At 37.9% G+C, this 17,552-nt stretch overlaps 1 protein-coding gene across 48 annotated transcripts in view; it reads left to right on the forward strand.

Annotated features, from left to right (window-relative positions):
* Ptprd (protein tyrosine phosphatase receptor type D) overlaps positions 1-17,552 on the forward strand; it is a 2,293,154-nt gene that overhangs the window by 2,106,422 nt on the left and 169,180 nt on the right. For 28 of the 48 annotated variants that reach the window (XM_052717072.1, XM_052717069.1, XM_052717068.1 and 25 more), the window contains 4 exons: positions 9,681-9,814; positions 12,490-12,634; positions 14,581-14,886; positions 15,715-15,908. In XM_052717072.1, the coding sequence (XP_052573032.1) occupies positions 9,681-9,814; positions 12,490-12,634; positions 14,581-14,886; positions 15,715-15,908 (779 nt within the window). The remainder of the gene's footprint in view (positions 1-9,680; positions 9,815-12,489; positions 12,635-14,580; positions 14,887-15,714; positions 15,909-17,552) is intronic. The other 20 variants (XM_052717105.1, XM_052717111.1, XM_052717106.1 and 17 more) reach the window with 2 other exon arrangements.

Raw genomic sequence — 17,552 nt, forward strand, 5'->3', positions numbered from 1 at the left:
TAATTTTTACATAAAGATATTTCCTGTACCCATCTACAAACTGTAGCTTGAATTCTTATGGAGATGTATAAAGGCAGAATAGCTAATTCCTACCAAGGTCAATAGTTTAATACAACCTCCCAAGAAGCACAGTGACTGGATGTTAATGACTTCATTAACAAAGGCGTTGGACCTTGGTGGCAGCTGTCAAATGCAGGGATATCAGTTCTGATGACTTTAATGCCGAGCCTTCTCCTATTCCTTAATGATGAACTCATTCCTAGAATCATGGCTACATAAAAGAATGTCACCATCACCAAACTATTGTGATATTTTAATTGTACTGAAATGTGATTTTATTTGTATGTTAATAAATAAAGTTGCCTGGGGGTCAGAGCTAATAGCAAGCCATAGCAGAAACTGGGCGGTGGTGGTGCATGCCTTTAATCCCAGCTCTTGGGAGGCAGAGCTAGGCAATCTCTGTGTGTTCAAGGATATAGCCAGCATGGAGACACACGCCTTTAATCTCAATACCAACCATAGAAGACCTGGAGGTCTGTACAGACAGGCAGTGACGAGGAGGTCATGTGGTTGGGTTTACAACCAATGAGAAGGCAGAATAGAAAGTCTATAAAAAAAAGACAAACAGACAGGAAGTAGGTCTCTTGCTGAAGAGGACAACAGCAGCAGTGAAGGTTAAGGTTTTTAGCTCTGACCTCTTGGGCTTTCATCTCTGCATTGGCTCTGTGTTTCTTATTTAACAAGACCTTTCATCTACACCAAACATTCCTTTAGAGTGGTTATATAAAATCTAAGAAAGTCATAGTTTTTATTATGATTTTTATTTTTTTTATTTTTTTTATTTATTTATTTTTTTTTTTTTGGTTTTTCGAGACAGGGTTTCTCTGTGTAGCTTTGCGCCTTTCCTGGAACTCACTTGGTAGTCCAGGCTGGCCTCGAACTCACAGAGATCCGCCTGGCTCTGCCTCCCGAGTGCTGGGATTAAAGGCGTGCGCCACCACCGCCCGGCATGATTTTTATTTTTATTAGGGCTCCAAAACCATACTGTTCAAAATAATTTAAGTATGTTTTAATTGCATAAACACAAAAAAGTGCACTTTGACATCTTCTGTGTCTGACACATGCTTGTTTCATTTTATTCTCATGAATACCCTAATACCAACACTCCTCATTTTGTTTAAATTGGATTAAAAAAAAAAAAACAATAATTAAAACAGTCCTGAAGAACAAAATGAGTTTAAGAGAGAAGTCATCATTTTGCATTTTATCTATTATAACTGACATCCTAAAGGATAAAAATTGTAGATTTATGTAGTGTGTTCATAGTGGTGGAGAAAGTCAGAACATGGTACCTATTTCATATACAATCAAAAGAGTAATTCCTTTTGGCTGTGAATAGTTGTACAGTGGACTATAATAATCTTTAGACATAAAATATACTTCTAAAATTATTTTTTTTTCTAGAAATATGGGTAACTCCCTCTCATTTTCCATAACTCTATTTTCTGGTGTAATAGTCACTTGCAATTAGTTTACCTCAAAGACACAGAGAATGAATGAATGTGGGCAAGAAAAACATTTACATTGTGACACACACCCCTTCCATTTCACCTAAAACATCCAGAAAGAAAAGAATACACTCTTTTCTGGAATTGATTATTCCAATAATATATGCTGACTATGTTTGGTAGAAGGAACACAGAGCTGCTAAAGAAGTCTTAGAACTACATCTTTAAGGCATTAAAATCAACGTTGCTTGAAATTCATGCTAACACGGGCATGGTAAACCTTAAATTGGGGTTTGTGTCACTTCTAAGCTTTCTTTAGAAAGAATTTCTGACTTCATTTAGAACAATCTTTGGACAAGTCTGCAGACTCCTTTAAGAGTATTTAAGAGTAAATTGGCCTTGAATTCAGTCTGCAGCTGAGGACCACCATGAACTCCTGATGCCTTCCCTCCCAAATGCTGGGATTAGAGGTGTATATTACATTGCCACCTTATTTTTAGTATTTTATTTTATTTAAATTTTTTTTTCATTTTACATACCAACCACAGTTTCCCCTCCCTCCCCTCCTTCTGTGCCCCACCTCCCCCATCTCCCCCTCCCCACACCCACTCAGAGAGGTTAAGGCCTCCCATGGGGAGTCAACAAAGTCTGACACATCAAGTTGATGCAGGCCCAAGTCCTTCCCCACTGCATCAAGGCTGATCAGGATATCCTACCATAGAGAATGGGCTCCAAAAAACCAGTTCATGCACCAGGAATAAATCCTGGTCCCGCTGCCAGGGACCCCACAGACAGACCAAGCAACTTACGACTGTCACCCACATTCAGAGGGCATAGTTCAGTCCGCTGCAGGTTCCCTAGCCATCAGTCCAGAGTCCATGAGCTCCCACTAGCTCTGGTCAGCTGTCTTTGTGGGTTTCTCCATCAAGAATCAATGAAACAAAGAGTTGGTTCTTTGAGAAAACCAACAAGATAGACGAATCACTATCAAAACCAAAAGACACAGAGAGAATATCAAAATTAACAAAATCAGAAATGAAAAGGGGGACATAACAACAGACACTGAGGAAATCCAGAGAACCATTAGGTCATACTTTGAAAACCTGTACTCCACAAAATTGGAAAATCTAAAAGAAATGGACAATTTTCTGGATAGGTACCACATACCAAAATTAAATCAAGACCAGATAAACAATTCAGATAGACCTATAACCCCTATGTAAATAGAAATAGTCATTCAAACTCTCCAAACCAAAAAAAAAAAAAAAAAAAAGCCCAGGACCACATGGTTTCAGCATAGAATTCTACCAGAATTTCAAGAAGAATTAATACCAATACTCCTCAATTTTTTCCACACAATAGCAACAGAAGGAATGCTGCAAAATCTTTTTATGAGGCTACAGTTACCCTGATACCCAAACCACACAAAGATGCAACAAAGAAAGAGAATTACAGGCCAGTCTCCTTCATGAACATTGATGCAAAAATATATTTAGTATTTTAAAGAAGAGCCTTCTACCGCAACTTCTAAAATCAGAAAAATGTCAAAATATAAATGATAACATTGGGAAATACTGGTCTATAAGTTTCTAGAACTTTCTAAAACATTTCATTAGTTTACATTAACAGACCAATACAAGCAAACTAGAAAAAGCCTATATTCTAATGCTCAAAAATGTGAGTCCACTGTAAAGCTTTCTGTGAATAGTTTTAGCAGTGAAGAAAGAGGCAATGGGTATGAATACAGCCATAATGAAATTTACCTTTTCATATTTATGTTTAATGACATTTGACAATATATCATTGTGGCACTCACAGATTGGGTACTTTGCTTTCAATTTTGTCAGGTTTTACTATCAGATTCTGACTCTTGCTTTCATTATCATTTGCCAATATACTAAATAGATATGTTTGAAAATATGTGCCTCCTTAAAGTATTAGCTATCAGCAATAATGGGACTTTTATCATCTTTGGCAATATTTTATATTTATGATACAGTGAGATGAAATCGTAGATTAACACTGTAGTATGGACTCTTCAGAGATAGTCACTAAATTTTACTCAGACACTGATCTCTTCTAGTGCATTGGCATTTCAGATGACATTGAAAGTTTTCTCTCATTTCTTAGTATTTCTTCATTTATTTATGCTGAATATAATAATTGTAGTACTATTCAAGCACTTGATATTCATCAGTGGGGTTTTTATCTTATCTTAGAATTGATAGTTACAATTTTTATTTTTTTGTGGACATTAAATTATCCAGTAGAATATAACTAACAAAATATAAGAATTCTTAAAGCATATTTTATTTATTTATCTCTTAATCTGTTATTTATTTACCCATGCACATTGTGTGTGTATATCTATGTGTAAGTGTGTGCAATGAATGTGGTGTGTGCATACTTATGTGTATGTGTGCAGGTGCAAATACCTCTACACACATGCAAAGTTCTGTGGGGGGACATCAGGTTTCAAGGTCTTTTACTCTCTGCCTTTATTGCCTTGGGGCAAAGTCTCGCAATTAGCTTGGAGCTAGGCTGGTGGCCAGCAGCAAGCCCAATGACCATGCTGTTTTGGCCCCCCACAGTTCTAAGATTAGAGGCATGCATGGGCATAACCAGCTTTTTATATGAGTACTGGGGATTCGAACTCAGGTCCTCATCTCTACGTGCTAATGCTCTTACCTACTTTGCCATTGTCCTAGCCCTGAGTACAGTTTTAAAGAAATATCTGTACTACACTTCAATTTCTCCTTTTCTTGGTTAACTCTCAATTTAGACTGTGATTAGTGCTGGCATATTTCTTTTCTAATATATAGTGATTACATTTAAAATTCTATATGTGCATTTTATTTTTTTTCATGAGTTTTAGTAATGTCAGAATTGTTCCCTATCCTTGATGTTTAGTTAATTGGTGCAGGGACTGTTACAACACAGAAAAATCTCCTGAGTAAAATGACATATGATGCTTATAAAATAAATCTAGTATATGAAGATAAAAGAATGTCAATAATGAAGTCTAATGTGTAAAGCCTAAGAGGAAAAACAGTACATATATATGAGTAAATGTGTCCATAAATTTGTATATGCAAATATATGTGTTTGTGTATTACAAAAACAGGAATATAATGTAAAATAGGTCTTCTTCTGGCATAATATTTAGTATACAGTATCAGTTGATAGTGATAAAATTATTCTATTTCTCTGGGTAGTTAAGTTAGTGTTAAGTGTTAAGTCCCCTTAAAATATTTGCCTGTATATTTTTATAATGATCATTAAGAGAAGTCTAGTGGTTAGGATTCCTGGTTTTCACCCAGATGGCCCGGATTCGACTCCCTGTGTGGGATATCAGTCTTTGTCGGGCGGTGGTGGCACATGCCTTTAATCCCAGCACTTGGGAGGCAGAGCCAGGTGGATCTCTGTGAATTCAGGACCAGCCTGGTCTACAGAGTGAGATCCAGGACAGGCACCAAAACTATACAGAGAAACCCTATCTTGGAAAAAAGAAACGTGAGAGAGAGAGAGAGAGAGAGAGAGAGAGAGAGAGAGAGAGAGAGAGAGAGAGAGAGAGAGAGAAAGAATATATGTTTGGGAATTTAAGAATACATTTTTTCATTTCTGAGCAGTTTTTATTTTCCCTATGAATCTTCAACTCATGTTGGTTCTTTCTAATTTAAAATTTGAACCCAAGGAAATGATATCCTTTGTTCCACCCTCAGTTTCCAAGAAGTCTGATTTTGGTATCCATAAGCTATTTATCAGGATGTTAGAAGGCATAGGTAGTGTATGGCTCTGATGTACACACTGAGTTGAACTTAGGGAGGCATTTTGCCTTATGCATTTTTTTTCTAAATTCTATTATTTTTAAATCATTGACAACCAACTGAAAGCCTTTTTATATAGAAAATGCATTAGCAGTATCTTTTGAATAAATACAGATACTTGGGTCTAGCTAGGCTTCCATTCTACAAGGTAGCAATCTGCTGATCCTTACTGAGACCAGGTGTCCCTCTTCCATTAGGCATGTACCTTCCTGTTGGTCGGAGGCCTCCATAAAGCATCCTTACTCGGCTAGGTATTCACCTCTTACCTGAGGTGCTTAGGTCTCCGCTGCAGGTCTCAAATGTAAGAAATGTGCTTTTTTCCCCCCAAACAACTTCAAAAGGAGTTTGTAAAAGCAAAGGAAGAAAAGCCTCTTGCCTGTCAGATGACAAGACTTTCCATTAAGCCATCTAGCCAATACTTGCATTGTTCAAACGTTACAAAAGAAATGGAACCTATCCCCTCGGGGGTGTTGATGTTCCTATTCAATTTATTATTTAGCAATAAGAGCTCTTTATAGGACCAAACAGAATTAGATCAGTGGAAGTTGTGTCACTAAACAAGAACGAAATATTGAGACTAAGCGGGAATACAGGAAAGATAAATTAAAAGCAAAAACCAAACAGTGTAAGTAAGCAAAAGTTAATTAGGTTTCTAAGATGGTTTCAGTCAGTGTCAACTTACTAGCCGTAGGCAAGGAGCAAACCTCTACCTAGTGACTGTCCCTGAGCTCCTTTGGAAGTGTCCCTGTCTTTGGCTTGAGTCACACATTAACACAGACTTTGTTATTTCACAGATTTATGGGAAATAAGGGGAAGAAATAAGCAATATAAATATAGAAGAGTTAGTAACTGTTACGTATTTACGTGTGGGTACATCACACCAAAAAAACCATTTCATCTTCTAGATATTGGAACCTTGTCCTAATTATCCCACCTGCCCAAGGGCTCTCTGCAACCACTGCAGCATGAGCCAGGCTTTTGACTTTTTACCTGTTAGATAAAAGATTTGCCATTTGCCAGTCACCATATGCTTTTATTGCTTCCTCAGCCCCTTGCCTTGCCTCTTGATCTTTTATGTTCCTCTGTCTTGGTCTTTCAAGCTGAATGATTGTGTGAGGTCACTCACTGGGCAGGTGCTGGGAAGCAATGATAACCTGTTCAGAAAGCAGTTCCCAAAGGCATCACATTACTGAGAACCTCAAGGTACAGGCACCATGCTTTGGGGTAGGGGAATGGGGAGAGAGGGGCAGACAAGGAATGTTAGTGGCCCTGGGCATATGTGCAAACATGAGTAAGACATCCTTTCACAGCATGCACAGACACCCAGGCAGAGCACTCGTGTTGATGGTTACGGCTCCTAGAAACAGAACTTGAATCCCTTTAGGAAGAAGGGTGAGGTTTTCTTGTTCAGTTAATCAAGTTGTAGAAAGATGGTTGTAAAGAAAAACAATATATTCTGTATCTCCAAAGACCTCTTTTCCTGTGAAAATTATATCTCAAACATTATTTGTAAGTTATATCATATATCACCTACGAATCATGTTATTTTGTGTGTGTTTGAGAATGTGTATTCTCAAGTTGCCAGAAAAATACTTTAGAAGCTCCTTTCCCCCTGCTGTGCCCTATCCGTATCCTTATTTTATTTTTTGTTGTTGTTAGCTTTTATAAAATATACTTCATTTCTCATGTGAGTATGGGAAAATATAGAAAAATTCAGTCACACTGTATCGCAACATTTCCTAATATCAAGGGTAATGGTTAAATTACTGAACAAGTAGCAAGGCACGGGCACCAACAGTCAGAGCAGACAGTGGCCAAAGCAGACTGCTAGATGTGCGAGTGGAACCCTGTATACCTCAGGCTTGTGTACCTCAGGCTTGTGTACCTCAGGCTTGTGTACCTCAGGCTTGGCTTGTGTACCTCAGCCTTGTGTACCTCAGCCTTGTGTACCTCAGCCCTGTGTACCTCAGCCCTGTGTACCTCAGCCCTGTGTGCCTCAGCCCTGTGTACCTCAGCCCTGTGTACCTCAGCCCTGTGTACCTCAGCCTTGTGTACCTCAGCCTTGTGTACCTCAGCCTTGTATGCCTCAGTCTTGTGCATCGCAGCTTGAGCACAGCTAATGTGCTAATAAGGTAGTCTGGATTATTATTCTTTATTGAGTAAAGTATTTTAAGCTGCTAAAGTTCTTATTATTTATTACATCTCATGTGTGACTCTTTCAAATTATCAGATAGATAGACTGAATGATTGACATGAGGTAACGGTAGTTGACTTTTGTTACCATAATGTGTTGATAAGTATATCTTAGAATCTCACTAATTTGTGTGTAGTTTAGGACTAAGCCACTAGGGATGATATTATGCTGGCATTCAATCTAATCATTAGACTTTAATGCTTTAAATAACTTAATCTAGGAGTTACAAGTAGTTATTTATACTTAATAGAGTTTTGTTTTACTTTTTTTCTAACTCTTTTCTAAATTTATGTAACTAGTTAAAGTACAATTTTGAGGTATTATTATTGCCTGGAGACTGTTAAGGAGGCACGGTGGAATTTCATAAACATAATTATGTGTCTTAGCTAGGGTTTTGTTGCTGTGAGGAGACACTATAACCATGGCAACTCCTACAAAGGAAAACATTTTGTTGGGTCTGGCTTACAATTTGGATGTTTAGTCCATTGTCATCCTGGAAGGAAGCATGGTGGTATGCAGGCAGACGTAGTGCTGGGGAAGGAGCTTGAGAGTTCTACATCCAGATGGGTAGGCATCAGAAAGAGACAGAGCCACTTGGCCTGGCTTGAGCTTCTGAGACCTCAAAGCCACCCCATTGAAACACTTCTTCCAACAAGGCCACACCTATGCCAACAAGGCCACAGTCCTAATCCTTACCAATAATGCCACTTCCTATGAGCATATGGGGGCCATTTTCACCCAAACCACCACAATTGGAAATAATACTGAATGTTATATGAAGTGCTAGAGATTTTTATTTTTTTTTTTTACTCAGTTGTAAATATTGACAAATTTTATATAACTAGCACTTCTTAGGTTTAGGCTTTCATATATATATATGAGAAAAACTATATATATATATAGTTTTTCAAAACAGGGTTTCTCTGTGTAGTTTTGGTGCCTGTCCTGGCTCTCGCTCTGTAGACCAACTGATCTCAAACTCACAGAGATCCGCCTGGCTCTGCCTTCTGAGCACTAGGATTAAAGACATGCGCCACCACCGCTGGGCTCTTATGCATATTTTAAACATATTTCTTTTTAGTTTTTTAGATTATAATATAATTGCATCATTTATCCCTTCCCTTTCCTCTCTGCAAATCCTCCACGTACCTCCCACTTTTCTCTTTCAAATTCATTGCCTTTCTTTGTTGTTATGTGTATCTCTCTCTCTCTCTCTCTCTCTCTCTCTCTCTCTCTCTCTCTCTCTCTCTGTGTGTGTGTGTGTGTGTGTGTGTGTATTCCTAAATATATAAATGCAACCTGATTAATCAGTAGAATGTTACTTGATGTATATGATTGATTTCAGGGCTGACCACTTGGCATTGGATAACCAGTTGGTATGCTCTTTCCTGAGGAAGACTATTTTTTCTTGCTTGTAGTTCTTTGTGTAGGGTTGGGGCCACCTGAGCTTTGCCCCTTCCACATTAGCATGTTTATTGGTATCCTCCTTGTTCAGGTTGTGTTTAGGCAGCCATATTAGTGAGACTTCATGGGTGTAACTTCTGACATTTCTAGGAGAGAAAGTCTCATAGCTAACTCCCTGTTCCTCTGGGTTTTACAGTCTTTCTGGCCCCTCCTCCACAATGATCCATGAGCTTTAAGTGAAGGAGTTGTGTTGTAGATGAATCACTTGGGACTGTGCTCCACAACTCTGCATTTTGATCTATTCTGGGTTTCTGTAATGGTCTGCATCTGTTGCAGAGAGAAATTTCCTTGATGAGGAAAGAGAACTTCACTTATCTCTGTGTATAAGAACAAATATATAGACTGTAGCTAGGGATTATATGTGTATATTACATGCATCATATCATATTTTACAATGTCATTTGAAATACATAATTTTGCTGAATTTCCAATTGATTTCTGAGATGTACGTATAATGAGCCTATTAATTCTACTTCATATTGTGTGCATATTAAACTACTCAAGGACTGGGAAAATACTCATCATTCTAGTCTGATCCTCTTGAGTATAAATGAGCTTTGTACAAGGAGGCCATCTCTGAGGATATAAAGGCTTCTCTCTTTTTTATGTGTAACATGTACTTAACCAGAAGAGTTTCTGAATTTTGCTGGTGATGGTGAGCTCAGTCCTTTGTCTCCCTGTTTCTAGTACCAGGGCAGCCACTAAACTTCAAAGCTGAACCTGAATCTGAAACAAGTATTTTGCTGTCTTGGACACCTCCACGTTCAGATACCATTGCCAGCTATGAACTGGTCTACAGAGATGGGGAGCAAGGAGAAGAGGTAAGACTTAAAAATCTTTTCTTCTTTGTGGAAAAGATTTACTCATGAAAAGAAAAATTTGACCAAAAACCCAAATGGGTATTTGGAGATTTTGAGGGTGGGGGCAATAAAAACTATTGTTCCAAGTGAAATGTTTTTGATCCAGCCCCCACCCCCGCCCAAGTTTCATACTATACAAGCATCAGGTCATAGGGGGACAGAAAATCCATGAAGTGGAGGTACACTTTCATTTTTCTTCTGCAATAGCTCATAGTATTTATTTAGGACATTATGTAAACACATGACTGATTGAGAGCCGTATGCTTCTAAAAATTATCAAGGAGATGGATTTGTTCAGACTGTTCAGACTGGTTCAAGAGAAAGATGCCCAAAACAAACGTTTACTATCATGCTAAATATTATTTGATATGAATATGACTATACATACAATTTAATATGTTGTACAAGTAAAATAATGGATTGTTAAAGGTATAGAAATCAAAAGAGAAATAAAACTCATTATCATGCATACTTACCATTAACAAGCAGAGCTCTAAGATTCTTAAGGAACTCTCAGATTTCCTTCTAACAGTTTACAAGTCAGTCCTCCACTTTCTGCTTTGTTCTCATTATCTTTCAATTTCTCCCAGAACAGCTCAGTAAGCTCTGAGCACTTAATGGCTTTTCCAACCCAAACTTCTAAATGCCTCTACGCATTTGTTAGATACATCCCAGCAATATCACACTCTCAGTACCAACTGCTGTATTATTTAAGTCTGGAGATAAGGATTTACTTGGGGTACATATCTTGACCACAGTATATCACTGAGAAAAACCAGGGCTGATACTCCAACAGGAGCATAAAGGCAGGAACTGAAGAATAAGTCATTGAAGAATGCTCCTCACTGGCCTGCTCTCCATGCTTGCTCATCTTGCTTTCTCATGCAGCCCAGGATCCCATGCAAGGGGTGTTATTGCCTACGGTGGGCTGGGTCCTCCTTCATTGATGATTCATCTAGAAAATGTCCCAGAGACTTGTCTACAGGCCAGTGTGATGGAGACATTTCCTCAATTGCAGTTCCCTCTTCCCAGGTGACCCTAGCTTTTTTCAAGTTAAACAACACAAAACAGAAACAAAAACAACAACAAAAAAAAAAAAACTAACTAGCACAGATAGCAAAGCCAATAAGTATAGAAAAGTAATCATGTCTATTCATATTACAACTTAAAAACCTAAGCTGTTGTTCCCGAGGAATATACAGTAAGTCAATTTTATATAATTTTATGTCCTCGTCAACACAAAATAAAGGTCATTCATTCTTTTACTCTTCCCTTCATATGGTGAGTTGAGGCATGTGACAGTCCTTTGGGATTAGTGAGGGCACTAGCTCTCCATGTACTACTATGCTTTACAATTGTTTAGGTGCTAGAATTCTATTTCCTTTTTGGGGAATCTGAAGTTTCTAAGTGCCCTTATATTTAAAAGCCAGAGCACAATAGAAATGTTTTCTACACATTTATATTTTAATTACCTTTGTCTGAATTCTTTTGTATGAACAGCTAGCACTAGTTGGTTATGAAAAAAGCCTTAAGGTTGTTATTCAATTATATATTTGTTTATATTTTAATATTTACTCTGGCCTGATGCTCTACCTAAGATTGGATACCCATGCACAGATATGCTTTTGCTAAAATGCAAAGGTAAATTTGAACCCCAGCTTTGATAAATAAGAATTTTAGTTTGAAAGTCCCCTATAATATTAATGGGTATAGAGAAGTTTATATTTTTTTTCTTGCTGTAGGCCATATAACCACAAAAAAGTTTTCAACTTGTTTTGAAGAAACCAACAGTAATAGTCTTATTTCTTAGAAGTTTTTAGAAATGTCACAAGTAATTTTACTACTACCAGAAATTTCAGATCTCTTTCCAGTTTTTAGTTTGTTTTGTTTGTATGTTTGCTTGTTTGTTCTAAAAATAGGTTGGCCTCAAACTTAATAAGTAACTGAAAATGACCTTGAACTCCTGATCTTCCTGCCTCTGCATTCCAGTGGTGGGACTGCAAGAATGGATGGATCACCACATCTGTTTCTGCTTTTGTTTTTACTTTTTTTTTTTAATTTATGGTAGGAAATCCAAACAGGGCCTTCTGCACATTATATATACTGCCCTCTACTAACTGAGCTATGTCCCCAGTCCCTCACGTCTCGTTTATAACAACCTCTTGTGAAATATTGCTAATTTTAGTCATATGATATTTGCCCCCATTTGGATTATAGACAGTCTGGAGGAAAACCTGGGTATATGAATTAATATAATTTTGTGTGTCCACCATCCTCCACAATCAAGATTGGCTGATGTTTTTGATTTTTGTGGTCACAGTGCCTCATACATCTTCAGGCTAGAGTGCATCTGGCCTTCACTCTCCTTGACTCTTATTTTGTGAGGCCGGATTGTTGTCAGCATTGGAAAGACCAACACTGGCATCCCTATTTCAGCCACCTTTTGTAGAAATATACCTTTAAAACTATAGTATCTTTGTGATATAATTCCCAATGTACTCCTGGATAGCATTGATTCTTTTTGCTACATTTTGATGGCATTACAGTTATGCTAGAAGTCTAATGTTACAAACATTGATCAAGCCATATTTGTACTGGCTCCCAGGAAAATGACCAACTCTTCTTGTTACTTGCAGCAGCGAATCACCATTGAGCCAGGCACATCTTACAGGCTGCAAGGGCTGAAACCAAACAGCCTATACTACTTCCGTCTGTCTGCACGCTCTCCTCAAGGCCTGGGTGCTTCTACAGCTGAAATATCAGCTAGAACCATGCAATCAAGTAGGTGTCTCTCTTTGCTTCCCTCTTGCCCATTTCTCACTAGGAGATGTTTCTGACAATTTTTTTTTAACCTACAAACAAATCTGCTAATGTGCTGAGTCCTCAACCATTATCTCTGTGGCAGTAAACACCCTGCTTTGGAGACACGACACACACAGGACTTAAGCTGCTTTTAAACATGACCAAAATAATAGACCCTGCTTTCCATGTCCTAAGTAGAAACTTTCAGAGAAGCTAGTCGACCTCCATAATTGGGAAATGGGTGCAGTAGTTAGATCTGCCCTCATCCAGTAAATGATATGGCTGTATGGGGGGGAAAAAATCTGGTTTATAACACTGCAGAGAAATCAGGCAAGAGCACATCAGAGTACAGAGTGGCAAAAGACAAAACAATTTCCTTTAAAAACAAATAATTATCATGTATTTGTTCCTCATCAGGAGGAAAGCTCAGTGCATATAACTGGTTTCTTACTCTGTGAGTATCCATGTAGACTTTGGGAATATTCACAGAAAATTTCTATTGAGATAAATCTGAGAATAATGGAATAATCACCGGCACATCTGCTCCCTGAAGGGCGTTTTGTTCCTTTAACTTCACTGTCTCTTTGAGCCTCCGTGCCGCAGCACAGCTGAGTTTGCTAGAATAGAGCTTCACCATGCCCAGAACACGTTGTTTTCCATAAATATTATCTAAAAGACTGTTTTTGATGGCTCATAATACCATCATTTGCTCTTTAATAAGTATTGACAATTAGACATCCTTTCAATTCATCTTGAATAGTTTTGCAGCTATTGTCTGGGATTTTTGTGTGTAGTATTTTGTTTGTATTTCCTAACATAGCGATGTATTGGGGTAATTTGATGGGAAATAATTGCTTAGAAGATGGCCAGCTTATTTTAGAATGGACCGTAAAAGTGTGTGCTTTTTAATTGTTATGTAAATCTAGATTACATGAATTATATTATACAAAAAGGAAACTACCAAGTATAAATCGTGTAACTTCTAAATGATTCTTTTGGGGGGTTAACTAGGTATTTTTAGTTGCTGTATTATTGATCTTTCGTACGGGATAGCTGATTATTACCAATTTTACCAAAATTTGCTGGTGGGATCTAATTCTTTACTAGCAATGGTGTCACAAGAAGAGTTATAATAAAAAAGCTGAAAGCTGACATAGGGTAAGTACAGTCAGAATCAACAAGCCTGACATTGCCCTCGGTAGGTAAATCTTGGCCTGTGCATTCTCATCCTTTAATGATTCTGCATGCTCATTTTATTTGGGCTACAATCAATATTAGATTAACACTTTTCATTCAAACTGGTCAGGCTGACTTAGAGTTTTTAGATAGGTGGACCCTTTTCTGTTTGTTGAGTTTTTCTGTTTTCTTTTTTTCTTAACTGAGTGCAGTAGGAGGGCACCTATCAGTTACTGTCCCCTTGTGTACTTCAGGATCCCTCCACAAATGAGTATTGGGTATGAATCGTCCTTATTCTAGAATGTGGAGAGGAACAATACATAGAATGGCAGAAGGAAATGGCATTTCTAGAATCTCATGTTTATAAAAATGGAATGAGTTGTTGAGATTTGGGGGGTGCTGGATAGTCAGGAGAGTGAGGATGGGAGATTCCAAGGAGTTGGTTTAGAAGAATTTAAATAGCAGGTAGGTAATTTGATTTGAGGCCCTGTTATCACCAGGTCTCATCGTCACTCATTTCCCCCATTCATTATTTAACAGTTATTTTCATCATTGATTCATTTTTCGTTTACTCATGTTACTAAGCCAAGGTACATAAATTTATGTTAAAAAATTTTAAGTTTATTTTTGTTTTTCTGCCCTTATGGTTCGTTTATTTATTTTTGCCTTTTCTTTTGTTTTATCATTTTTTTTTCCAACCACTCCTGTCCTTTCACTCAAATCCTCCTTTAACTCACTACCAAAATAAGAGCCATCAGCTCCTCCTCAAGATATTAGTTGCACCAGCCCAAGCTCCACTAGTATTTTGGTAAGTTGGCAACCTCCACCAGTGGAAAAGCAGAATGGCATGATCACTGAATACTCCCTCAAGTACTCTGCAGTCGATGGGGAAGACTACAAGCCTCATGAGGTTTTGGGAATTCCTCCGGATACTACCAAATACCTTTTGGAACAGCTGGAAAAATGGACTGAATACCGGATCACTGTGACTGCCCACACAGATGTCGGCCCTGGCCCTGAGAGCTTGTCCGTGTTGATTCGAACCGATGAAGATGGTATGTTGCCTCCGCTCCGTCAGTTCGCACCTTCTGACACAGTCTGGGTCTGCTTTTGATAGGCTAACAGTTATCCTCTTTTTTTTTTCTGCTCATCATTTTTGATCCAACATTTCTATTATGTAACTGTTTTTTGCCAAAGACCTGCCTTTCCTACATCCTGGGCTTTTTTCTTTTTTCTCTTTTCAATCTCAGTGCAACAATTTTCTGCCTTTTAAAAGGACACTTTTCCTCTATGGTCCTATGATCCAGATTTTCTCTGTACCTCCATCTCACGTCTCCTATATTTTTCTTGGCATTTTTATTGAATTCTCTTTCATTGTGGAATTAACTTTCAAAACTGCCACCTTCTTACTGTCTTTTGTCTTACAATTTTTGGCATCTCTTGTATGGAACGGCCTTTTGATATGAGAAAAAAAAGAAGAATCCATATAGTCAAGAATCTTTTTATTCTGCTATTAAAAATGAAACATTTAAAAAACACACAACTATCAACAATCTGTTTTTGTTATTATTTCAGTGCAGTACTTCTTTGTGCTTTAATGCTTTGGACATCAAAGCATCTTCCTTGGCTTTTGTACATTTTTTTTACATGTTTTTCTATTTCTCTGATACTCTTTTTTTTTTCTTCCATTTTGGTTTTTGCATCGGTCATGTTTTTTGATCTTTTCTTAAAATGTAGAGCAGATTGGTTGAGCATTTTCCTTAGTTGAAGATGTTTGCGTTCTGCAATGGAACATAGTGGGTCTACCCATTTTTAAGTAAAGAAAGCACTCTCGCTGGGTGGCAAGTGCCTGTAATTGTCTTTTACCCATGATGTTGTTGCAGTTCCCAGTGGTCCTCCTCGAAAAGTCGAGGTGGAGGCTGTCAATGCCACGGCTGTTAAAGTCTCGTGGCGCTCACCTGTGCCCAATAAGCAGCATGGCCAGATAAGAGGATATCAGGTGCACTATGTGAGAATGGAAAACGGGGAGCCCAAGGGCCAACCCATGCTGAAGGACGTCATGCTGGCTGATGCACAGGTGAGCCTGTTTTATTGGATAACATTTCTTCTAGCCTGGGTCCACTTGTTAAGTTTCTGACTCTTTAAAAAAAAACCCACATAAATTCTAGACTTTAAAACCGATTGTGGTATGTTTACCTTTTTAATTAGAAGTATTATCAACTGAAAATACACTGCAATAAACTGCTTTTATGTTTGATTAAAAGTCACTTAAAAAATAGATATTCTGCTCTTTATATCTGTGTCGAAATTCACATTTCTAACTTCAAAAAAATAATGATGAGTTTAACTTAATCTACAGAAAGTATGCCAAGCTACAGTTTGGTCGATAGGATCTTCCTTCTGCTGTGTTGAAACTATTTGGACCAGGGCTGATCTAAGTTCTTAATGGATGATTTTTTTTTTTTTCACTAGAGAACAGACATTTTTATTCAGGGGACAGAACTCAGTATTTTATTTAGTATTTCATCAGGTCACATACTTTATGAGAATAATTGTTTCCTGTCCCAGAAGGTGAAGATAATGACATAGATGATAAGAATTGAATTAAGGTTTCCAAGAGAATAAATAAAATCTCCTCTACTGAACCACGTTAACAGAATTACTAGGAACCTGGGGAGAAGGCCCCGTCAGTAAAGTATTTCCAAAGTTTAATCTTTGGAACCTAAGTTTAATCTCCAGAACCCACATTTTTAAAAAAGCCAGGTGTGTTAGCATATACTTGTAATCCCAAAGCTGGGAAAGCAGAAATAGATACATGTTCTGGCCGGCCAACTACCCTGCTTGATAAGGTCAAGGCTAGTTAGAAACCCTATCTCAAAACAAGGTGGGCAGTATCTGAGAATAATATCCCAGGTGGTCCTCTGGCCTTCATAATCACACAAGTGTGCATGCCCACTCACACATATATGCACCCACAAAATCATGTGTATACTGTTGCATACACAGCCCATGCAAACACAAGAAATTACTAAAAGTGAGTAATTGTGTATGTGAGATGTTTTGTTGACCTTAGGGAAGTGGTCTCCCATCGTGGTGTCCCTACCTGGTTTTGTAGTCAGTTGTTTAAAGCGAAGCACCTAATATTTTCATTTTTTCCTATACCCTAGAGGTAGCCCCCTCATGAATGTTTAATTAATCCACTTGTACCTTAGATATTTTCCTGAGAGTGAGAGGAAGAGTTCAGTTGGAACTGATACATAGCCCAGGGCCTAGCTTGCCATTGCCGCACTGACACTGATGGTATACTGTGGCTATAGTGTATTTAAGATACTGGATAATTCAATTGAGCACATGGTGACTGAGCAGCAAAAAGGATGGAGTTTCTGAAATTTTAAAAGTTGAAATGAAATTATCATATGTGAATGTAGAAAAGATCAGAAACCAAATGAAAACTTTTACATGAGTTGTCCAGTTTTATTTTCTTTTATCTCTGAAAAATATGAGGTAATATGTATCCCTACAGTGCTAATGAAAGCACTTACCCTAAAAAGTCTTTATGTTGTCAACTCACAAAAACGTTGATGTTTGCCTCCGTTTTGAAGCACCCTAATAAAAGGCTTGAAAGGATCTAAATTTGTGGTTCACTCCTGTAGCTCAAACCTCTTACTGGTTTGCAGCAAATTCTGCAAATGTAGCTGATATAATACACAATATGCCTTTG

Source organism: Peromyscus californicus, unplaced genomic scaffold (genome assembly GCF_007827085.1).
Source record: "Peromyscus californicus insignis strain IS unplaced genomic scaffold, ASM782708v3 Scaffold_5__1_contigs__length_169319896, whole genome shotgun sequence".
NCBI lineage: Eukaryota > Metazoa > Chordata > Mammalia > Rodentia > Cricetidae > Peromyscus > Peromyscus californicus.